Source organism: Telopea speciosissima, chromosome 3 (assembly GCF_018873765.1).
Source record: "Telopea speciosissima isolate NSW1024214 ecotype Mountain lineage chromosome 3, Tspe_v1, whole genome shotgun sequence".
NCBI lineage: Eukaryota > Viridiplantae > Streptophyta > Magnoliopsida > Proteales > Proteaceae > Telopea > Telopea speciosissima.
In genome coordinates this window covers 51,940,970-51,967,074 of record NC_057918.1, presented here as the reverse complement: position 1 = coordinate 51,967,074, position 26,105 = coordinate 51,940,970, and the positions used below count along the sequence as shown (strand labels likewise).

At 38.6% G+C, this 26,105-nt stretch overlaps 1 protein-coding gene across 3 annotated transcripts in view; it reads left to right on the top strand.

The window, feature by feature from the left end:
- LOC122654617 (flowering time control protein FPA) overlaps positions 1-24,117 on the top strand; it is a 47,866-nt gene extending 23,749 nt beyond the window's left edge. The window contains exons 6-7 of one of the 3 annotated variants that reach the window (XM_043848784.1): positions 13,783-15,228; positions 23,826-24,117. In XM_043848784.1, the coding sequence (XP_043704719.1) occupies positions 13,783-15,214 (1,432 nt within the window). In that variant the 3' untranslated portion in view covers positions 15,215-15,228; positions 23,826-24,117. The other 2 variants (XM_043848785.1, XM_043848783.1) reach the window with 2 other exon arrangements.
- Positions 24,118-26,105: the final 1,988 nt, after the last annotated feature.

Sequence of the window (26,105 nt, the reverse complement as noted above, 5' to 3'; positions counted from 1 at the left end):
AAACAAGTTCTCAGTCGTTAACATGTATAGCCCATATGTTATGTAGACTGAATTTAGTGATTACTAATGAAAATCACTAGGTTTCAACCATGATATAGGGCCATAGGGGTGGGAGGGGGGGCATGGCTCAAGGTTTTGGTCGAAAAGACTTAGAACTTGCAAAAATTTTTGGTTTTGACAAAAAAAAGGAAACAAAATGGCAGGTCGACTCACTAGGTATGCAAAATTCTGACTGAAATTTCAGTTTCAACTTGGTTTCGGTATCGATGCTAAAGTGCATATAAAAGCACTGTTCTGATCATAATGGGTCGAAATTTCTACCCATCTCGTGAGTTTCGAGTGGTTTTGCTTGTTTAACAGGGAAAACTCCAAAATACTCCAGATTTGGTAATTTTTTGCCAAATCAACTACATTTCACTGTGGAACAAAGTGTTGCAGACTAATACATCCATAGTTTTCTAGGCATTGCTTTCCAGGCCCTTTCTTGGGTCCAAGGCGACAATACACCTTGTTTACACTTCATGAGTTTACGTTGATTTATGTTTATTGTTTTGTTTTTGATGAATATATCATACTCTATGTTTTGTTTCTTTTATGTTGGTTTTCTCATATTAGGTCATGTTTTGGGTGAATTTAAAAAAAATCATTATACAGTCCCCCCCCCCCCCCCCAAAAAAAAAAAAAAAAAGAAGAAAAAGGGGAAAAGATTTAAAAAAAAATAAAATACAACAATATCAAACGTGTGAGGGAGACCCAAGAGGCAACAATGACCCTGTTTGTAGGAGAGCCGGCACATCTAGAGGGACCCACAAACACCTTGCTTATGATATTGAAGGGAATGGTGTCCCAAATCTGCTAGAAAGATCTAGATTTGAAAGTTCATCTTCTGCGATTACGGCGTTACGCTCCATCCATATGTGATAAATAGCAGCTCCAAAAGCAAGCTAACCCACTTGATCGGAAACTGATTTACCACCAAAGGACATGCCTACCCAAATCCATTCACGCATAGAGGGCAACAATTCTTCTTCTCTGGGGCCAACATCTAGATAGGAGTCCCTTTCCAAATCAAGGAGGAGAAAGGGCAGCCGATGAAGAGGTGTGCAACATCTTCATTGGCATTCCAGCACTGCACAGTTATCAAGGCGGCCATGGCATTGGAGAGGGTCCAAAATCAAGTACACCAACATGGCATACAAGTTGCCCAAGGAGCCTGGACTCATAGGCGTCGCCTTGATAAATGATAACTATGCAGCAAAGGCAGCAAGCAGGGATGAGCATCTACCTCTGAATAATGAAAAACCGTGTTGGGAGGCAGTGGGATAGGGTCTGCTAAGTGAGTTCAGATCTGCTACCCACATGGGGACGGGTGGGGACAGATCTGAACCCTCCATGGGGGTGTGGGACCCGCCTCTAGGGTGTGGGACCCATGCCCCATGGAGGAGTCAGATCTGTCTTCACCCATCTCCATGTGGGTAGCTGATCCGGATTCCCGCTAAGTAGTGAAGCTATGGAGGGAATGTGGGTCTTGAACTAGACAGTTGCGCCAGGTCATATGCGGGCCATGAGTTTGAAGGAGGTTCCAAGCCGACTTGGAGCTGAAGAGCCCGAGGAAGATGCAGCCCAAGAGACAATATCACCACCTCCAGTGGGTCTTCTGGAGATACCCAACAGAGCAGACCAAATAGCTGACAGCCGTGGGGAGGAGGTGGGGGTGGGGGGGAACACAATTACCATGCTGGATAATATCTGAAATCCTGGCCAACCTGTCAGAACCCATACTGTAGATAACTCTTGTCACCGACAAAATGGAGGAAGACCCATAATGATGCCAATGGTCCAGCCATAATCTAGTAGAGACACAATCATCAATCAAGGAGTTGATAACTCAATAATCAAGAGGCCTAAGCTTCAGAACCTTCATCCAGACCCAAGAGACGTCAGAGATAAGGAAACTGTCCAGTTAGAGTCATTTTGGAGGAGTCTACACTTCTTTATTTATCATTTAGAATTAGATCATCAAAAAACGGAGTTTAAAATCCAAGATCTTACCCTTTCCATTTCACTTTTATTGTTTGGCCTTTCATTGTAAATCTATACATGAAAAAATACGAAGAAATACAAAGATGTTTTTATCCTTTTTCTTGCAATTAATCAAGGGTTGGTTTTCCAAACGGAAACTATAATTAACAGAAGCTTGTTCATGCCCATCAGCAGATCGAGGAAATGCTTATTTAATAGCAAACCTACAAGCGAAGGAAGGAACTCTACCAACTAGTATTTCAAAACAAAACAAAAACAAAAAAAATATACCGCCTTCAAGAAAAAAAGCCATGATACTTATTATGCGGTTGCACATTTCCATTATGTACTTTCTATGGGAGCCGTTTTTGCTTTATTTGCAGGATTTCACTATTGGGTGGGTAAAATCTTTGGTCGGACATACCCTGAAACTTTATAGTAGACCCAGTTAACCCCAATACTTGTATTCTTGGCCGCTAACTTCCAAGTCAGCTTGGGGATATATCAGCAGAGTTAACTTCTTTAATACACCAAAGCCCAAGACCCCGCTCATCTTTAGGGAGGCAGACAGAGGCCCAACTAATGGGGTGGATGAACCTGGAGCGGTTAGATGCTTTCCAGTGAAAGGAACATATAAGAGCTTTAAGCTTCACAATAACAGCCTGGGGTAACCCGAAAGTGCCAACCAATAGATATAAGTTGACTGAGGGACATTTCATATTAGGTCATTACTAGCATAATTATGTCATTGCATTGATGTTGCATGTAAGCATAATTATGTTTATCATTGCTATATTACATATAGTCATATATTGCACGCCTAAGGCACCTAGGCAGGCGCTTTGTTGCCTAGGCTCCCCTCCAACGCTTCGAGTCTCCTAGCCACTGTGACAACTATGAATACAACACATCTACAGTGACAATTTGCCGCATTTAAGCAAGATTTGTGCAAAATCAAACTTAGAGGTATATACTTTCCCCCCAAAGGTTTTGAGCCTTCTTAGAACTCTTATGGGGTACTGACATAGAGTTGGAAGGACGGTTTCGTTGGGGTTGACTGCTTGTAACACTTGTACACTTGTACACTTGTACTTGTTCTTGTAACACTTACTATTAAATGTTTTTTTTTCCTTCATTCTTCAATGTATATTTTAGTTGTTTTCATTGAATTTTGTGTGTTCTATTACTAAATTATATATAGAATAGACTATATTTGAGAAAGTATAATAAAGGGTATGGCATACGCTACCAACCTATAGTACGAATCCAAACTACCATTTTGGATGTGTTTGTTTTACAATCTAAAAATTCCAATATATTTAGATTAATTAGGGTTTCCCTGAAGTTTATGCCAAAATATGGTCATTTGACCTCCGAAAGGGGCCATCCGAAACATTTCGAGTTTTGGTCAAAACCCGAAATATTTTTGTTTCGACAAGGGTCAAAACCAAGGTCGAAACCAAAATCTCTTATTTAGGAGGAGGGTGGGCCTGGGATTTTCGTAGTAGGTGCATTCCAATCCGAGCTTGATGAATTTAGGATTGGGTCTGGGCTTCATATATGAAGCCTATGCACAGTTTGATGTTAAGTGTATATGCCATCATCTATAATTTAAAAATTGTTTTCACGACCCCTTATAGATTACTTATCTCAATGGTCCACCATTTTGAGCCATGTGGCAGGATGATGTGGTGATTTTGGTCATTGGATAGACGGGTCTAGGTTTAGATCAAATACTAATGTAGTCCTAGATAGGTAGGAGACCTACTAGGAGCCAAACAACAGGATCAAATAACAAAAGGGGCTGCTGGTTCGAATGGACAGCACTAGGATTGAGGTCAATTCCTAGGGTTTGGGTTGGATATTGGAAAAGGGGTTTATAGGGTATTAATGGGCAGGTCTAGGGGGTCAATATGGTATAAAAAGGTTAGGGTTTGGATGAGTTTTGAAATTCTGTAATTTTGGGCAGAACTGAATTTTAGGGTTTTGGGTTTGGGTTTTAATGGAGCAAGGAGATGAAGGGGTTAGAGTGGGAGTTTGGGGCTGAAACTTGGATCGAGTGTCAACAATGATGTAAGGGATGTATGCTGAAAGTTTGGTTTGAAACTAATGGACAGATTCGAAGTTATGGAGGTTTCCTAGTAGAAGTACGAGAGAGGGGTAAAACTGTAATTTTAGACAATCAGCTGAGTGGATGGTGCTGAAATTTGAATCGAGTCTCTCTTAGGGTTTGAGGAAGACTTGATCAAATTTTTATCAAGTTCTAATGGTTAGATTTGGCTGGGCAGAATTCTCACGAAAATCACCTTGTATGTGACCTTCTAGAAGGAAGAAGAATAGTTGCAGAATTTCTTACTTGTTGCAGGTCTTCAATGGCAGCAGCTTTGAAGATGAACAATGGGGTCTCCCGATCTTCACGATGCAAGGAGATAAGTAGCAGCCCTCTCGATCTTCACTATGTAAGGAGTCGATTGGAGATCCACCAATCCCTTCCACCTTGAGATCCACAAGGATATACACTCACAAAGAGCAGCAGTAAGCATAAAGCTAATTTTTATTAATCAAATTCGTATTCAATGTTGGTCTCCCTTACAAACTTATATAGAAGACTCAAAAATAGACTTAGACACTAAAAAAGAATGGTCTAACTCAATCCTTAACCTATTAGCTAACTTAAACTGTCTAGGAAACTGAAATAGACTCTAAATGGAGTCTTAATCCAGCCCAACTAAACAACTAAAAGAAAAACTAATAAAATCACTTAAATTGAACCATTGGTTGAACCGGTTCAATTTAAAACACCAAATAAAAAGCTAAGTATGGAAATAAAACTAAGTATGGGAGCTAATCCCGTATGCAACCTATTTACCCATATTTTAGGCCCATAAAAGTGGCCTATTACATTAGAAACCCATGGGATCAAAGGCCCAATATGTATGTAACCCAACCCTAGACTTATTCTTAATAAAAGAAACCCAGTTTGGTGATAAATTTGCATCAAATACCCTCCAAAGTATTGGCATCCATTAATGTAAGACTAAAGCTAGGTCAGATTTAGTCCAAAGTAAACCCACAATAATCAATGAACAGTCCCAGGTATAGGGTGTTAACCAACACAGGTTCAGCAATATAGGGTGGTGCTGGAACTTCAGGTTTCAGCCAATATAATGGGCCAATATTAAGGTCGAGTTCAAGTAGGGACTGGCACAGATCACTCCCAAAGGGACCAATTTGGATGGCCAGAAGCAATCAAAGAGAAAATTCACCAAATTAGAAGTTAGGAGGAGACTTAGCTGTAGAAACCAAACCAGCCAATATGATGTAAATTGGCTGTTTAAAAACAGCCGCAGGTGTAGGGATTCTTCCTTACACCAGCATCAGTAGCCATCGGGTGGGTGTAGGGATTCTTCCCTACACCAGCACTTAAAGTCGTGGGGTTTTAATTTGTTATTTTAGTTACTCAGCTTTTATTTGAATTGTAATTCTAATTAGGATTCCTATGGCAAGTTTGAATCCTAATTAGAAGTCCTAGTTAGTATTCCTAGTTCTGTTATGAGTCATAGCTAAGTTTTGAGTCATAGTAAAGAGTTTGAATTCTGTCCAGCCATAAGGCTATATAAATGTAAGAGCTCTTGAAAGCCTCCCACGATTTGATGAATGAAGAATTTGCTTTGCAAACACACTGTCCTGATATAGGCTGTGAGGGTGGGATACCCAGTCTGGGATAGCCTTCACTGCCTCTCTCTCCATTGAGGCTGCAATCAAGTTCAAGTTACCCTAATTCTGCTCTGGCCGATATTTTGAAGATTCAATTTTCTGCTGGGATTTCTGCTACTGTATTCAAGATCAATCTAATCAGCAAGTAAGTACAACACCCAATCCCCAAATCCTCCTTCTAATCCTCTAAACCTAACCCTATCATTCCCCCACATCCGAACTCCATTCCCCATACCCTAAAACCTACCCTGCCCAAAGCACTCATCAATATCTCATCTTTCTAGGTTCGATCTTTCTCCCACACCCCAAGGGAAACTCGATCTTGGTTCTAGCCCTAGTTGACCATTTAAAACCCTAGATTTTCTGACATCTCAATTTTCGAAAACTCAGAAACCCAAACCCTAAGTTATTATTCACCTTTGTTTACATACCTAATCTCCAATAAGCATCTCAGGACCTTCATTGGAAGACGTCCCTTTACCAACCTAACCTAACCTAACCTCATTATCAAACCCTAGACCCCATTAAACCCTGACCCTAATTTTACAATTTTAACCTAGCCGATCCCTCCAACCCTTGGCAGATCCTGGTTATTGGTTCTAGTTGGTATTCCAGCCATCTAGGATTACATTACAATAACTTGGGCCAATACTTGGATCGAGTGGAGGTCCTATGGAGGTGATCCTTTGGTGAAAATTTCGTACAATTCTGCTGGCAGAATGGAGAAATTTGAAAGTCTCGACTGGAAGAGTTGCAGAGGTGCAGCAACAGCTCCAGTTGATGGTACTCTCAGTCAGCAACAACCACAATGAGGAAAGGGTGACTCCAGCCTTGAGTGATGATCTCCAGCAACAGCAGCAGTAGCCTGGAACAATAGCAGCAACACCCGAATGGTTTCTTAATGTAGTCCTATATAGGCAAGGCCTAATAGGAGCCAGGTAAGATCAGAATTCTGTAACTGTTTACAGATGTGGGCTGTTTAGGGTAAAACTAGGATTAGGGTTGGATATTGGGAAAGGGGTTTATAGGGTATTAATGGGCAGGTCTAGAGGGCTATTATGGTATGAAAAGGTTAGGGTTTGGATGAGTTTTGAAATTCTGCAATTTTGGGCAGAATTGAATTTTAGGTCAAAATTAGGGTTAAGTTAGGTTTAGGTTAGGGTTATCTTATATGGTAATGATAGGCAGGTGTAGGGAAGTCTAATGGTATAGGTTTTATGATGTTTGAGTGAATGGAAGTAGGTTAGATGAGTTGGAGAGCAAGATAAGGTTATTGGAGACAATTCCTAATGGAGGTAGGAGTAGGGGATTCTAGGGTTTAGGGTGGTGGGGGTTTGATGAAACTTGGATCGAGTGTCAATAAAGATGTAAGGGATGTATGCTGAAAGTTTGGTTTGAAACTAAAGAACAGATTTGAAGTTATGAAGGAATCCTAGTTAGGGTAGGAGTGAGAAGAAGGTTTAAACAAAGTTCAGGTTCAAACTTATTGGATTGGAAGAGATCTTCAATGGCAGCAGCTTTAAGGATGAACAATGGGGTCTCCCGATCTACAAGATGCAAGGAGATAAGTAGCAGCCCTCCCGATCTTCACGATGCAAGGCGTCGATTGGAGATCCACCAATCCCTTCACCTTGATATTACTCACAAGGCACACTCATGATGGAGCAAAGGCAGCAAGCATAAAACTGAGTTTTTATTAAACAAATTCGTATGTAATGCTGACCTCCCTTACAAACTTATATAGAAGACTCAAAAATAGACTTAGACATTAAAAAGGAATGGCCTAACTCTATCCCTAACCTATTAGGTAACTTAAACTGACTAGGAAACTAGAATACTAAAGGAAATAGACTCAAAATATGGCTGGACTTATAGAGTCCTAATCCAGCCCAACTTACATCACATGACCAATTCAGTTGTCACATGACCACTTAACCAAGTCACATGATCACTTAAATTGAACCAATTGGATGCAACCAATTTGAACCGATTCAATTAAAAAGCATAAAAATAAACTAAGTATTGGGCTAATCCCGTATGCAACCTATATACCCCTAGTTTAGGCTCATTAAAGTGGCCTAATACACAGAAAACCCTTGGGAACAAAGGCCCAACATGTATATAACCCAACCCTAGGCCAATTTCTAAAGAAATAAGCCAATTTCTATGATGAACCTACATCATTTCTGGGCAGAGGAATGATCACACAGCAGCCTTGGCTCAATGGAGAAAGAGGAAGAATGGAGAAGGTGATAGTGGAGGGTTGTGGGGGAGGCATTAACAGCCTTTAACAATATAAAGAGGGCTATACTTGCACCTCAAGTAAGAAAAGAAATAGAAACTTAACATAATAAGTTGTAGCATGAAAATAGAAACTACTCTAATTAACTATGACTGAAATAAAATAGAAACATAATAAAATCTTTTAAATCCTCCTAAGTCTTCAAATCTCCTTGTGGGACCCACTTGGATGACTTAATTGTTGCAGCTGTAATCTCCAGCCTGTGGTCCCCATCAGTTCAACTTATTAGCTTTAGAAAAATGACAAAATTGCCCTTCACTTAAGGACTTGAATCACTAATACTTAAAGGGCTAATCTGCCCCCACAATTCTTCAAGGAATATTCTCACCAGGCCAAAAATAAGGGGCTGTGACACTGTTCACGTGAACAGTGTTTGGCCTCATTTTCTTCATGTTTTGTCCTACATCATCCATTTTGTATTTTTCTGCTCTGTGTATGTCCATGCACCGGCCTGCAGTCCCAGGATTTTCAAAACCTTATTTAGGCATGGGACATTGGTTTCTACCTGTCCACATTCTTGGCCTATCTGATCTGCCACAAGGCCTTTCAGATAAGTTTATATGTCAACAGGCTATTGAGTAAACGTTTGCCCAATAGGTTTTAACCATCAAATAGGGGTGACAGAGGGTTGGGTCTGGGTTTTTCATTGCTGGTCCAGTCCAGCCCAAGTCTAATGGCCTGATGAAGGGCTGTGCCTTGGCTTCACATATGAAGCCTGCGCATAGTTTGGTGTTCAGTATAATACATGATCTGTATCATAAATCACTACCTTGGGCTAAGCCCAATCATTTTGCCAAAATTTCCCCATTAAATTGCAAACATTGCTTACATGCATATACTTTCTTTTTGTTTATTTATTTATTTTATTTTATTTTATTATGGAAGATGAGTATTTTCTATGATACACATATACGTACCCTATTATATTAGAGACTTCCAATGTAGGCCTAATGTTTTATAGTATTTATAAGATATAATTTTTGGAGGGAAAAGTATTGTAGACCAGTCGCAAGCGATAACCAGTCCACAAGAGGATTGCAAACTTCAGGTCCAACAATAGTAAATACTTCGATCGGTTCTCAGATTTGCAGAATTCAGAACAAAAAAAATAAAAATAAAAAATGAAATTGATGAAGGGAAGAAGAAGATAGGGTAGCCCCTCTCAGACTTAGGTCTGTCACCATATTTTGGTCTCTCACCAATAGCATCTCTATACTCTTTCACAGAGTAAAGCACAAAGCTATGTTTTTTTTTTCTTCTCAATCTCCTTAATCAAATTCATGTACAAGGTTGTTGCCCCTTAATAAATTATATAGAAAACTCAAAAACAGACTCAACGCTAAAAGGAAAGGCCTAATCCAATCCTTAACTAATAAGGTAACATTTATATAGAAGACTCAAAAACAGATTCAAACACTAGAAAGGAAAGGTCTAACCCAATCCTTAATTAATAAGGTAACATAAACTGACTAGGAAACTAAAATAATGAAAAAAACTGACTCAAAACAGCACTCTAACTAAACTAATGAAGTAAATTCCGTTTTCTTACTTTGTACATATATTTTAGACCCATTACAAAGAAAACTCATGGGATCAAAGGCCCAACACCTACATAACCAAACCCCAAGTTGATTTCCAATAAAATAAGCCTTCTAAGTGACTTGTCTGCGCCAAAAAACTTAAGGGGAAGCTTTTGTTTGTTGACAGTATCCGTTAACAGTAACTTAGAAGAAAAATCAAAGGGAGTAGGGAGAGAAGAATCAAGAAGGGAGAGAAAACTAGCCACCTAGGCAATTACCAAATCAAAACAAATGTAATCCATTCTATTCCATAGTTTTTATTTTTTTTGGGAGGGGGGGTTTGGGTTGGTTTACACATTTATAAGAAAACAAAGTAGAGTCCTACATCTAGAACTCTTAGCTAGTAGACTACTAGGCAGCGTTTGGTATGCATTCTAGGTTGATTTCGTATTCTCGGATGATAAAAATAGTTGTTTTTATCATCCGAGAATGCAAAATCGACCTAGAATGCATTCCAAGAATGCATACCAAACACATACATAAGCTAACAAGGAATCCTATCTTTTAGATAACTTCTAGATAACTTGGCCTCACACACTAACCAAAGGCCGCCTTTAATAACTAAACTAAATCCAACTGTGGGAAGAATAGGTTTATTGTCTCCTCATGGGGTCTTCAGATTAGGCTTATATAGCAGCTCCTCTCTCTTTCTTTTTTTTTTTGTCTCTCGTCGTATTTTATCTCCTTTGCTCCTCTTTTGGATGCTGTATTTCTTTTTTTCTTTTAATAGATTCTATTAAAAAATAAGACCTAAAGTCAACTGCACTACCTAATGGACCCCACTACTAATTAAAGATCTTTTTTCGTACACCTCTTTAGACTCCCCACTTTTGGGCCTTCTAATTCAGCCAATTAAACATGGAACCCAAAGAACTAACAGTCCATACCCAATATATATTAAAACAAGGCTAATTTTTTGGCTGGGTCTGCATTATTCCCCCCTTGGTTCAAAAACACTTGTCCTTGAGTTTTGTAATGGGGAGGAATAGAACACTTTGATGGGTGCGTGCAGCTTCTTGTCTGCAACTCAAACAAAATATAGAATATGAAGCTTCAATATTGCATCTGTGTCTTGAAACTTGTGAGGAAGAACGAAGGCATGATCGTTTTAATTGCATCTTTCACAAGCTCGTTTTCTGCTTTAAGGGGCTGAATGTCCTTGGTAGGCTTAGTAGAAACAAGAAGTTCATCTTTCTTGTCCTCTGTCATATTTTTCTTGTGGCAGCATTGTAACCATGGTGTTTGATGACCTTGAATGCTCATCTGGTAGCAACCCCTTAAAAATAAATCTTTGATGCATATGAGAGGGTTCTATGGTTAAGGGTGTTTTATCAGTTTGGTTCGGGATGTATGGACATAAACTGAAACTAAACCAATTATTAATCGGTGTCAAGTTTCCAAACCGAAATTTGGTTAATTGGTGGTGGTTTTGTTGTTATTGGTTTCTGTTTGTAATCGATTTCGGTTCAGCTGAAAACCAAGCCGGGCAGGGCCAAGAACGACCCAAAATTCTATTATGTGGATTTTACAATGAACCACAACAAATAGATTAACCTGGAAACTAGAGGGAAAGCTCACAAAATATACTCTTAGCATACATACCAAAGACAAGATGCAAACGAACCAACCATTTTTTAATCGGTCTGTTCTTTTTAAACGGTTTAATGATTTAGAACGACGGTTTATTGGTTCAAAACCAAACTGAACTGTTTATTATTTGCTTTCATCATCCAAAACTGAAATCAAGCCAATTATTATTCATTTTATCGGTTCCAGTTTAGGTGTTTTGGTTCGGTTTAGGTAAACTAATGCAAAGTCGATCTCGAACCAAGGAGAATCCAGTGAGAGATCGATTGCAGCCAGGATCTATTAATGGTGTCCAGCCAAGATCTATTAATGGTGTGCAACAGCAGCAAATCTGAACTTTGTTTTTTTTTACTTGATTCTGATCTTCAAGAGGTCCTCACAGGCTCACAACACTTGTTATAACTTCAAATGACAGCAACAATAAAGGAGATCGAACAGGGTAGGGAGGATAGGAAGATAAAAGAAGAAGACAGAAGAAGGGGGGTAGGGAGAATGGGCCTCTCACCCACAGCTATCTCAGCTGTTGCAACATAGGATTTCTCCCATAACCGATGGCAACAAGGCCTGCAAATTCTTTTCTCCAAGTCTGTTTTTTCATTATAATATGATGCCTATTAATAGCTTAGGCAAGCTTACAATAAAATAAAAACTTTCTAAAATAGAAACTAATCTATAATAGAAACTTAGGAAAATAGAAACTACTAAATCCTAACTAAAATAGAAGGTAACTAAAATTAGAAATCACTAGGCTTTATAGTTCAGCTTTCTAAACAAGTAAGGAAACATAAATAGAAACAAACTGAAATTAGAAACTACCTAATATACTTTCTAAAACTGAAAATAGAAACTAAATTATGGGAGCTTTAGGATAGAATCTTTCTCCACTTGATGGGTCCACAAAATCTTCAAAGAAATATCTCCACACAAGGAAAATATGGGCTGTTTCACGTGAACAGTGTTTTAGCCTCTTTTCCTTGGCCCTTCTAGAAGATCTGCTGGGCTGGCTCGACCTGGTCCAGTTCTGGTCCATCTGGAGTTGGTTTGATGGGCCTTGGTTCTTCTTCTTCTTCTGGTCAGCCATGGGATCTACATCAGCTCTCTCCCTACTAGAAAAAATTCGACCTCGAATTTTGAAGAGGGTAGGACTGATCTTTGTATTGTGCACGTCTGTTTTCAAACCATAATAGTACTCAGGCAGCTCCTTGATGTCTGGAATGAAGTCTTGTAATCATGGCTCTCGTTCTTCGAAGAATTCAGGGGGAAGAATGAACTCTACATGATCTGATTTATAACCAGTGATATCGTTGATTATCATATCAGCAGAATCGTATTCCGTTGTGGGCCTGAACTCTTCCTTTTCAGACTCCTGTTCACTGGTGATCTCGATGAGTTCTTGTTGGGGAACCATAATCACCTCGGCTGTCTCGTCAGTATCATAATCCAAGAGGTCATCATCAACGGTTGTATTGACGGCCCAAAAACCATCGAGCTGAGGCTTGCAAATCTGTACATTGAGGTTAGCTTCCATATCCGCAATGATTGAATTTATTGTCCTCATGGCTGGCCACGGCAGGCTCTGAGGCTCGCTATCTCAGCTGTTGCAGCATTGGATTTCTCCCATAACTGATGGCAACAAGGCCTGCAAATTCTTTTCTCCGAGTCTGTTTTTTCATTAGAATGGGATGCCTATTAATAGCTTAGGCAAGCTTACAATAAAATAAAAACTTTCCAAAATAAAAACTACTAAATCCTAACTAAAATAAAAGGTAACTAAAATTAGAAACTACTAGGCTTTATAGTTCAGCCTTCTAAACAAGAAAGGAAACATAAATAGAAACAAACTGAAATTAGAAACTACCTAATATACTTTCTAAAACTGAAAATAGAAACTAAATTATGGCAGCTTTAGGATAGAATCTTTCTCCACTTGATGGGTCCACAAAATCTTCAAAGAAATATCTCCACACAAGGAAAATATGGGCTGTGACACTGTTCACGTGAACAGTGCGTGCGCAGTGTTTTGGCCTCTTTTCCTTGGCCCTTCTAGAACACCTGCCGGGCTGGCTCGACCTGGTCCAGTTCTAGTCTATCTGGAGTTGGTTTGATGGGCCTTGGTTCTTCTTCTTCTTCTGGTCAGCCGTGGGATCTACATCATAAACGGTTTCGGTTCTAAATTTACACCCATATCTTTGGTACATAAGCTCCCTTCACAATCAAGGACAGCCTTTTGTTCTTCCATCCATGATTAACCAACTATGCAATGTATGGACCTCTTTTTCTATAAAAAAATATATGAACCTTCATCTATTTCGCATGCTATAAAACTGTTCCAAATAGTTTAATCTACTTGATGGTTTGGTTGATTTGATGGGATCATTTTTTTTCTTAACATATCTTTTTTGTGGACCTAAATGTTTGCTTTATTAGTTAACAATACGAATAGAGCAAGTAGACTTGGGAGGGGAATATCTGCTAGTGGATCTGTAAACGATATTATTTCTCTGCTTTGTTAATATTTTGTTTTGTTTTTTCATAAAAAAAAAACTAATACTGGCATTGGCTTGTGGTTTGCAGCCCTGATATTGTGAATTGCTCAGCAAGAACAGGATTGGATATGCTCGCAAAACACTATGCTGAAGCTAGTGGCTTTGACATTGTTTTCTTCCTACCAGACAGTGAGGATGATTTTGCTTCCTACACCGAATTTCTTCGTTACCTTGGTGCAAAGAATCGTGCTGGTGTTGCTAAGCTTGATGATGGGACCACATTGTTTTTGGTGCCTCCGTCAGATTTTTTAACAAAAGTGCTGATTGTCTCAGGTCCAGAGCGCCTGTATGGTGTGGTTCTCAAGTTACCTCAACAAATTCCAAGCAATGCATCCACACAACAACCACAGCACCCCACTTTTCCTCCATCACAGTATATTGATAGGCAGCAATTACCTCCTCAAACTGATTACAATTCTGTTCATCATGAGGACCAAATCGATTATAATAGGGTATTCCAAGAGGATTCGATGCCACAACCTCCAAAACAACTCTTACCTTCTGATGAGCCCCATGCAATGCACTCTGCTCCTCGAGACAATGCAAGTAATCCTTCAGTGGCTCCCCAAGGAGTATCTCTAACTCCTGAGCTCATTGCTACCCTTGCTGCTTTACTTCCTAATAACAATATGCAGTCTTCAAATGCAAGCCATGCTCAGTTACCGCTTGCCCCTTCCTCGAGGCCTTCATTGCCTGCTTTGACACCTGATAAAGCAGTACCACCACAGGGATGGAGACAAGATCATCAAGCCTCTGTTGCTGGTGCTCATCATCCTGTGAAGGAAGAACAGGCAAGCTATGCATCCCAGCCATTGGGACATCAATTTAATTCTCAGGGACAACTTTTGTCTCACTTTCCGGCATACACAAATGTATCAAGTGGATCTGACCCCTCTGCACAAGCCATCCTTGGTAGTACACATATTCAGGAGCCTTCTCTCCACGTGACTCAACAGGGTGCAACATCTAGACCTTTGAATAACTTTCCTATTCCTTCCCAAGCTGGGCAGTATACAGTACCCCATCAGGGCACCCAACAGTATCAAGTTGATGCTTCTCAAATAGCTCAGAAAGGCTATGAGATGGTACCTGGTACAGATGCTTCTGGGTTATTCCGTCCTCAGGTCTTTTTGCAGCCTAGGCCCCCTGTCATCTCGTCTGCTCAGGTTCAAGGCTCAAATTTATCCCAAGCACAATTTGGCATGCTGTCAGCAACTGATAAAGGGAACTCAGAATTTCCTAATCAGGTGCAACAGTTGCAATCTGCTCTATCGAGTGCTGGCCAAGGTACATCAGATGGTGAAGCAGATAAGAACCAAAGATATCAATCAACACTACAATTTGCTGCCAGCCTTCTCCTCCAGATACAGCAGCAGCAGCAGCAGCAGCAACAGCAACAACAACAGCAGCAGCAGCAAACGACAGCTCAATCACTGCAAGGTTCTGGCAATCATCAATAAGATCTTAGTGTCAGGTAATACAGTAGTTCATAAATTTAATTCTTTTTATTTTTTACTGATCTATGTGTCTTACTGGAAATGGTTAATTATCTGAACCGGATTCTAAATTGAATAGATTCTCTATTATAATATTTGGTGATGGGTGGTAACTACATTAGCTGTGCATTTACTTACACTACTTGTGGTAGGTTTGCATAACCATGTGTCTAATTTTGTTATCTTCAATTATGCTTTTACTGATAACACGCAGATGTGGCATTCTGAGGCTTGTATACTATTCAAATCCTATTTCTACTTTTATAAAATAATAGATAAAGATGTTTGCTGATTTAGAAGTTAAATTTGCAGAAATTATGCTCGCATTCAATTTTGTATGGATCTGCAATTGTTAAATGCATAATGGTTTAAGAAATTTTTTTTGCTACATTTTATCACTCAAGAATCTAAGAAACTGAAAATTGAAGTAACTGTTCTGCTACAATTTATCATTCAAGAATCTGAGAAACTGAAAATGATGGTGACTGTTCTGGAAATAAAATATTTGTTGTGATTTCTTGTAGTCTTTGAGACATTCTAGGATAATTTATTTCTGAAAATATTGGTTCCTTTTTTGAGGAGTATTCTAAACTGGCTTACAAAATTCTGTAGTGAATCCATGGAAAATGGTTTCGAGGCCCAGAAAATGGTTTCTTTGCTACATTCGAAACATAGGTTTCGGGCCTAGAAAATGGTTTTTTGACAGTTTTTTTTTTTTTTTTTTTGGGTGCTGCCTATTTTTACCATTTTACAACTATTCGATGAATTAGTTTCACAAAAAAACCACCCAAAATGGTACTTGTGGTTTGGACCCAAGTTTGCTACTGTATGCTGAATGCTGTTATACAGTAGCCCCAATAAACACTGACTACATCTAATTTAGCTACTGGAAATGTAAATATGCAATCAAACACACACATTAGGTTAGGGAAATACAAGTATACAACACTCACCACTCAATACATGGAGTTCTTGGCAGGTCCAATCCACGAGTTGTGTACCATTGAAGATGTCAATGCTTCTCTGAGTGCAGCACATATGTGTCCCATGACATATTTTGTGCCCACCCTTATGTGTGTGTGTGTGTGTGTACTAATTCTTCCAAAAATTAGACTTGGGGAAAAAACATTTGCCTTCAAACTCTAATCATGCAAATCCAAGCTTTAGAAGGGCTGAATGAGTAAAAGACTACCAAAAGGTAGGAAGAAATCAAGTCATTTGGCCAAAAACTTGCTTGGCAGTGTCGGAACTTGCGAAACCTTGTAGGAATCAGTTTCAACCCTTGGTTTCATCTCGGACAAGGTCGAAACCAAGTTGTCTCGGTCGAAATTTAGAACCTTGGTTTTATGAAAAATTTGATTGGCAATGTCACAATAGTGTTCATGTGTTGGAAAGCTTTTTCTAAGATCTACAGGAGCTGGCGAGTATTTTTGTTGAGTCTTTGTTGTTTTGCGCCTCAAAATCATGTCCAAAGTTTGGTATATTTCTACTTATGTGAAGGGATGATATTTTTGGAAAAATTTCGACCATGTTTTGGGTTTAATATACAAATCCTTTGTATAAAATGCGTGGTTTCGATTGATATGGGTAGAAATTTAACACATTCGCTACTTTCGACTCCAAAGAGGGAAACTTTTTTTGAAAACCGTAGTTTTTGTGATTTTTGGTCAAAGCACTCCCATATCTTTGTCAAACAAGGTGTTGGGCAGTACTGGAATACATCTACATCAACAATTTGTTGTATTTGTGGAAGTTGATGTGGTACCAGAAATCTTGGATGGGCAGAGGGGTCCAATGTAACTTGCTTGTATTCTTTACTCTTCAGAAAGTTTGTAATGAACCATGTATAATTTGATATTTATGAAATTGTTTCGAATGTTATGTTGATTCATTCTTAATGCATATGTTAGTTATTTTAATTGATTTTTTTGTGTTATAGTACTAAATTGTGTAGAATAGGTTATATTAGGAAAGTATACAATAGTGTACTATGTACACTACCAACCTAGGATCCAAAGCCGAACAATCATTTTTGGTGTATTTTTTTACAATCTAAGAGTTCCACTATGTTTAGAGGTCCTAAAATAGGGTTTCCCAGAAGTTTCGGGACGGAATTTGGTATTTTGGGTCTCAAAACCAGCTGTCGAATCCTGCCAGCCGAAGCTTACCAGGGTTTGGACAGGTTTCGATGGTTTCACAAAATATTTCGGTTTTCAGCCAGGTCAAAATCTAGCTTGAAACCGAAACTAGAACCTTGGTTTATATCTATAATTAAGTGGTATGTTGGTGTAACATGTTTGTTAGGTTTAGTTGTAAGTGTTATGAGAACATTTGAGAATTAGTGAATGAACTTTACCTTTTAAGCTTTTGTGGGATCTCTCACCACCCCTCACCCTTCTATCCCCTACACTCCACCACCCATAACACCCTCCCACCACCCCCCACCCCCCAAAAAAAAAAAAGAAAAAAAAAAGAGGAGAAAAAAAGAAAAGACGAAAACCAACCTTTCCTGTAGTGCATAAAGGTTTTGGTTGAGTAAGGAGCTTGTAGGAGAGTTATCATTGGTTCTTATTCTAAGAAATGTTGACTTCGATGATGATCAAAGTTTGTTTCCTATTTCCTTAACCTCCTCCAACTGAGTTAGTAGTTCTCTATGTTAATTCGTGACTCTTGGTTTTGTGTAGGAATATTTTTTGATAATAATTGTTGTCTGCTTAACTTGAATGTTGTCTTTTCATCAAACTTTTACTTCTTACTTACATGCTTCCTTGCATTGATGGCAATTTGACTTTGCCTAGCGTAATATCACCCACACTTCACGTATGTGGGTTTTTCTTTTCTTTGTAATTATTAGATAACACCTTTTAGGGTTTCTGCCATTGTGCAAGTCAATGTAATAATGAAACTTCATTACATTTTTGCTGATTTTTCTGGTCAGAAGGAATATGTTTGGATTCTAGTGAGTTTTCATATTCTACTAATTTAGCTAAACTAAGCATGTGAATGCGATATTCAAGGTAACAAAAGCAAGAGCGGTATGCGATTTAAGTTTCGAATATGAAAGATAATAAAGATAAACCATGAAATCAATAAAATCTTAAATGAGAGCTAGATATTGAGAAAGGGGGGGGGGGTGGTTGAATTTTACATTGCTTCAAAAAAGCGAATGCGTCTCCTTAACATTCAACCCAGCGAAATCAAGATATTGAGGGTGACTGGTCCAGTCTCTCGCCACCTTCTTCTGTGGCCAAGTGGAAGCAGGCCTACTACCTTTCTTTTTCAAGGTTGAGCTTGTTTAATTGAAGCTAATGCTATGCCCTTGTTCAAGAGAAAACGAGGACTTTCTTTTAGCTACCGACCCAAAGAGGATAACAATGTTAGAGCTCCTTAATAGAAAACTACTCGAAAACATTGAGTTACTCTGAACTAGTTGCTTAATGACTGGCTAGGACTGGGACGGGAGGATAGGGGTTTGACTCTGCTACCTGGACACTTCAATCTATGAGAAATATCGATTTAGAGCTTCAGTACAAAACTCTGTATATTGAGCACTGCACTTTTAATTGCAGAATAGTGCACCTCAGTTGTGACTTTGATGTTCTTGTTTGGGGTGGGGGGTAGGTGGGGTTTGGGGATGCTAATGCAGCAGATTGTAGAAGGAAAGAGAAGATAGAGGAAACGGTCTGGTTCATCATCGGCAAAATTTTTACCCAAACCAAAAATTGAGATTGTATTATTTTTTAATTTTTCATTATATTTTTATATGGGAGATTCAGATAGGATCGGTAACATAGGAGATTGGATTCCTTGCTTTAATGTTAGTTTCCTAGCTGAGATTTGTTTGTTGTTTTTAAAAATTCAAAGTATTTAGGAGTTTTATCTTATTTATGTGCATGTAATCCGACCAATTGAGTTGAATGGAATAGAATTGAGTTTACGTTTTGTCGTTCCCTCCCTCTCGTGCTCCTTGGTTCACGTTTGAAACTCTTTTCTCAGATAAACTCCCTTTATTTTTCCTAATTCCTTCTTTCCTTCCATCTTCTTTGCTTTCTTATCTTTCTTCTTTTCATTCTTCCTTTCTCCCTCTGTTACTGTTATCATTACCTCTGTTCTGGGTGACATTGGCAGGCCCAAAGTTTGGGGTTGATCTTCCTCCACTGTTAACTTCCAACTTGATACTTTGTGGGATGCTCACAAACCCTTAGGTGTCTCAGACTTCCAAATCTAAGACTAAAATCCCATCTGGGATGTGAGTTCTGATAAAAACTTCAGGTTCTTCTTCTACTGTCCGACCAAACTTGCTGAAAAATTCTCAGCTTAATCCTTGCTTTCTGGGATTGTTATTTGTTGGTTTCAGGAGGGATATGGGTTGAGATTACACACTCAAGGTTTCACTTCGATTGGGTATATCATGAGGTAGTTCTCTCAAGTTTTGTGAAACTAGTTACAACTGGTTTGCTCCCCCTTGTATTTTCCATCACAAGGAAGATGATAACCTGGTGAGTCTTTTAATTGTGACCATCTTTTCCCTATTTCCAAAAAATACCCATTCCTTAATTATGGCCTAGTCTACCTTTATTCGTTAAATACTAATCCCTTTTGTGTCCCTCCCCACATCCCATTAAAATTTCTGGTAATTTTGACCAAACTTCCATTCCCTTCTAAAACTTGGAGTCTTGTTGATTAGGTGAAACCATAAGTGATCCAGACGAGGGTTTTTCAAACCCCAACTTGCATTAGATACTGATTGAAGTATTACAGTTGTAATATGTGGTTTCTACCGTACATGAATAGTGTTTTGTCTGTGCTGAACAAGTAATGAAACAATCCTAAAATTCTCTTTATCAACATTATGATCTTGCTCAGAAGATTATAATCATGCAATTCCTCTGGATATTTTTTGCATACTTTTTGAGCCTTTGGTTCACATGTATGGTAGAGACCTTACTGATTCAAAAACTGTGCTAACAGCCCCTAATCAGGTTTCGTATGTGGGAGCATTCAGGACCCTACCAAAAACCATCACCTCCCTCCCCTAATGGCTCAGTGCTCTCTTTTTCATTATTGTCATCTGTTAGTTTGTAGTCCGTTCAATGAAGTTCAGTTGTCCTAAGAAGGAATTTAAATCCATGTATTTATATAGGTAAACAGGTAATAGCTACCTTTGTTCACAAATTTACATGCATATTCTCGCGTGCAAACTTTTGGAGCTTTCATCAGTTACGTACTTACGTACCTACTCAAAAACCGGTAAACCTCAGTTCCAATAAATCATATCTTCTACCAAGACATTCACTGATGAAGTGGAAGCTCTCTTGACGGAAGCTTTTCAGGAACAGATGGGATGCTTTCTACTTCAGGGACAGACATAAAAATAGTTGAACATTCTTAGGAGGAAACATTGATAATTGCCTGAGTCAAAAAATATATATAGTGGAAGTTCTCTTGACGGAAGCTTTTCAGGAACAGATGGGATGCTTTCTACTTCAGGGACAGACATAAAAATAGTTGAACATTCTTAGGAGGAAACATTGATAAATGCCTGTGAGTCAAATATATATTTTATATAGAAATCTAAAACATAGATGGAAATAATTGTGTCCAATAGAATTTGAGCCTATCAAAGGTTTAGAATACCTGTGTCCTATCCATTAGACAGTGGATGCTTTTCAAACCTTTTTTTGCCTCTCCTACCTCCTGTTCAGGAACAGAAAAAAAGAGGGTAGAAGTGCATGTGATGTGATAGAAGATGGAGCAATATTCAAACCATTCTAACTAATGATTCAATGGTGCATGTGACATACCCTATATCAATACAATTAATATGCAGTGGGTAATGGGGATCGAACTTGCATCGTTTGTTTGGAAGGCTAGGGTTATAGTCGACATTGATTCATCATTTTGAAAGTCTCTAATTCAAAACCATAAATGAAAGTTTGTGCTGGTTTTTTTTTTTTTTTACCACTCCATTTCATGGTTCAGTCACTAAGATATGTGACCCTGTGATACACCTGGCGTTGCTGTTATTTGGGGTGATGGAATAAGGTATGCAGGACATAAGTTTCTGAAGTGTGGTATAGAACTTGTGTTCAGTAAGGTTTGGATGACCGTCAGTAGCGTTAACATCCTTCCTGCTGCTATCTAAAAGCCACCTCTCTGATCTGAACCTACGATGGGTTGAAGCTCAGACGTATTTTTTAATCATCTTGTCTTTGGTTCATGAGTGACCAGTAAATAACACATCTTCCATCCGTTGTTAATAAATCTCTTCTGTACAATCTTGTTTCAGTAGGATTACTGAGTAGTTAGAGCTTTAAAAATGTCTTGTAAGAAACAACCAAAGTACTACTCTTCAAAAATTACCTTTTATATATAACAAATATAGCAAGTGAGAAAATGCTAAAAATTTGCACCTTTTTGTTTAGGAACCGTATTCTGTTTCAACAATCGGTTGTGAACTGGTAAGCTTAATGCAATATATCTTTGTTTTTGCTAATATCTAGCCAATGCAATTGACCTTGGATGATCTTGTGGTATATAAAATTAAATCTAACGTTAGTTTTTATGCTTTTCTTAAATCGTTTTGGCAAAAACATAGTGGACCTTGTTGACCGGGTTATGTAACGTATGCTTCCAAAGGTTGAGATACATTTCTACTGAAATTCATTCTTAAACTACAATTTATTAATGCTGTGTTTGGTATGCATTCTTGGAATGCATTCTAGGTCGGTTTCACATTCTCAGATAAAAACAACTATTTTTATCATCTGAGAATGCGAAATTGACCTAGAATGCATTCCAAGAAAGCATACCAAACACAGCCTAAAATTCTTATCCTATATTCCTCGAGTACGTCTAGTTTTTCTTTCCTTAGAACAGTCGGCACATAATTTTTGTAAAGTTATATTTAATTATAAAAATTGAAAGTGTTGTCAGCTGGGCATTTTTTGATATCGATCCAAGTTTAGACTAGATCATGATCTCTATGCCTTGATGATATTTTGACTAGGGCTCAAGTTTGTGGAAAATTCGGAAAATTTGTTTTCCCTTGGTTCGCTGTGAAGTTGGAGTGAAGCCTGCTATTTAACAAATAAAATTGAGCAAAGCTTGAATAATATATGATTTGTCAGATAACCCAATTTTGTATAGGCTCTTGTCATTGGTATTCTAATTTCTGAACGTGGTAGTAATAAAGTGTTTTCATTTAGAGAGTAAATACAATCATTCTTAGAGAAAGTTTAGTGTACATCGTTTTTAAGCCCCGATATTTTCTCCTTTGAAGTATGTGTTGAAGACAACACATACCTCTTAACTTCTTCTATTTGTGCACTTAGTGCTACTCTTTGACATCAGGTTTATTGAATGTGTTGACATGGTTTGGAGGGAGTACTTGCTAAATAAGCGTGGCACTAAGTTAATTGGTATGATTGCTCTAGGGCTTGGTATTATTCTTTGACAGTTCCAGGATTCTTTTTTTTTACTTGGATCAATTACACTCTGATAGGAGTTCAAACTCGTGTATTTATCCAATCTGATTAAGCAAGCAAACCGTGGCCTAACCTTAATTTGCAATTCAAATACAAACTCAACAATTCATCATAGTTGGACCGTATACCCTTTGTAGACTGTTAACCCTTTCTGGGAGTGGTGGTCTTTACTTACATGGTAAGGTAACTTAAACAGTTGGTGTTAGACCATGCAGTCTGCATATTGTGTTGGGACATCCAGATTTCTTGCATGCAGGTGCCAATAACGGTGGTAAATCCATACCATTGTAAAGAGGTATGCATAGTACTTAAATGGATTATTAAACCATGGAAACTTCTATTTTTTTTCATTACACCTATTGTAATTCTGTTTTGATTAAGCTATGGACTCAATTTGGAAATATGTTTTAAGATAGTAGGGCACCTTTTCAGAGCTCACCTTTTGGAGCCATCCAGATCAATAGTGATAAGAAATAAGGTTTGCATGTGAACACAATGCCTCACCATAATTCATGCCGTCTCATGGATCTCTCTTCGGCGGCGATAAAAATTATTGACGTAGACATCAACCTGGCTAGTTTATCCAGTTGGCCTCAACAGCACCATAATTCAGAATCACATGTGGTTTGGTATGCTTATTGCGTTCATTTTCTTCTCCTGCAGATCTGTGATTTGTTGTTGACACATTGTTAGTGTTAGTGGGTGTTGCTCCCAAAACCCCTCAGAATTAGAACCATGCAAACTGGAATTAGCAGTCTCTGGGAATCAATTTAAATTAATTCTATTGGCAATATTTTACGCGCATAAGGATAAGCGAACAAACAATAGACAAAACCTTTTATTGCACTCCAATTGATCACGTTCAACCCACGTCAATGTTACCTGCTCTTGAGGTTCTTAAGAAGTTATGGTTTATAATAAAGATCGCTGAGAAAGAAAAACATTGGACGTTAATGTATTCTCTACTCGTTCAAAATTATGTTTTAATCTTCCAAGCATGTTGGCCCGTTGGTAATGTATGTTAATGGCTGTTAAGGGATATTTTGACTACCTTTTCTAATGTTTGGTAACCTTCGAATATTTTGTAGGTTGGGATGATGCACAGGTCGCCTAATGAGAACTGGTTTTGGGTTGTTTTAAGCCTTTACATTATCAAAACGTTGTGGTGGAAATCAAATGTTGAATTGGCTTAGAAGTGCAAAAATATGATGGGTGGGGCGCGTCTGTGGGCGATAACGAAATTTCTCTTGTTTGCGATCAAGGTTTTGATACCGATTAATGTTATCGACTTCAATTTATTATGTGAAAAGCAATGGAATCTAACGAAACAATTTTTTTTTTTTTTCTTGCTAAATTTAATAGAACAAAGTGATTTTTCGTTCACTTGTTTTATATGGGCTATATTAATTCTGATTATCCGAACTCTTGATACGAATTTTTATTTTTTTGTGTGCTAAATTTAATAGAATAATCTAATAATTGTGGTTTTATTTTGTACGCGTCACCCTTAGCACTATTCTAACTGTGCCATTTGACCATCAGAACCTGTGTGGATTAAGAGATTGTGTTTTCATTTTGGATGAAAGAAAACTGTCCCTTTTTGGAATATCAATCCTGAGTTGGAGTTATCTGCGTTAATGCGAATGATATAGGTAAGGCTGTCTATTTTTTATGAAAGAAAATAACATAAAATTAAATGAGGAAAGGTAATACATCGTTCCAATGGTCAGAGGTAGATAGAGATAGTTTGCGGCAGTTGGACATGGCTGCCAACCTTTGGAAAATAAAATAGATATTGTTTTTGCATTACAAAATATTACAGATGTAATATAAACAGAATTGTGAGTTGCAATATAAAAAGATGTCCAAAACCATGGATGTTTGTTAGGCGCTTGTAGCATATCCCGAGTGGCTTAAAGGTATGTCTGATGAATTTAAAGCATTGCTACATAATGGGACGTGTCTCTTGTTCCATCTAAATCTAAAATGAATATAGTGGGATGCAAATGGGTATACTACATCAAATAAAAAGTTGACAGGACATTAAGGGTCTGTATGGTAATTTTTTTAAAAATTGACTCTGGTATTTTTTTCCATTTTGGGGGCAGAATTGAAACAGATTATGTATGTGTTGTCTGGTCCGTTTCTGTGATTTTTTGAAACGGACCGAGTGATATAATAGATTCTGACAAGGTTTTGAGAACTCGGATTTGAGAATCAATTCAACACATCTCTGAAATCTCTTATTTTGGTTTAACTCCTTATTGTCCCTGACCCCTCTGAAGTCGATTTCATCATTCCTCCGTTGCCTCACCTCTCTGAGATCTCTCTCTTGAGGTTGAAGCCCTCATTGTCCCTGGGGAATACCTTCTTGATCACTCCTTTGCTGCTTCACCTCTCTGAAATTGTCATCGCGGCTTCAAAGATAGCAAGCAACAAAGGGCTTTAATAGTGTTGCATATCTAAACTCCTCATCGCAACTCTTGTCAAATGCAAGAACCTCTCTGAAGCAAGCAAAGTGCTACAACAATATTGTAGGTTTGAACTCCTCATCGCAATTCCAACGAAGGCAAGAACCTCTCTGAAATCCCGCATGCTCCTCTGAACTCCTCCATCAGTAAATCGATCGTAAGAGAAGGGGTGCCCTCGATAAAAATCCAGCCTCGTTTGAATGTATCCCTAAATCAAATTTTGTGTTATGAAAAAACAAAAATTGATTCTGACCAGGTTTACCATACAACATTTGTCGCTACAAAATTACTCCAAAAATCCAAAAACCAAAAAAAAAAAAAATAATAAATTTGATTTTGACTCAGAATCAATTTTTTGAAACAGAATGGTTGCCATACATACCCTAGAACGCTAAAAAGCTTGTCTTGTGGCCAGGGGCTTCCATCAATAATATGGTGTTGATTACTGATACAACATAAAATCACCTCATCAATCAGAAGCTGCCACGTGGCCGAGCAGGGGTCATCCTAAGAACCGAACCGAGCTGAATCAGAAATCGGGCCGACCTGATCTCCGTCACATCGCATGGCTGGGCTGAGCACTCTGCTGAGCCTGCGACACATCATCCATGCCTACCTCTTTGGCCGAACATACACAGGACGGCCTAGGCAGAGGTAACAGACGAACTCGACCTCCCAGGCTGAGCATACACAAGACGGCCTAGGTCGAGGTAACTAACGAGCTTGACCTCCCTGGCCGAACATACATAGGACGGTCAAGGCCGAGGTGACTGCCGAGATCGACCTCCCATGGCCGACCTCCATGGCCGAGCTCCTAGGCCGAGCCCTCCACCAAGGTCATCACAACGGCCTGCTAGGAATCGCGGAGCCACGTCAGCACCGCCCGAGTATCCCAGA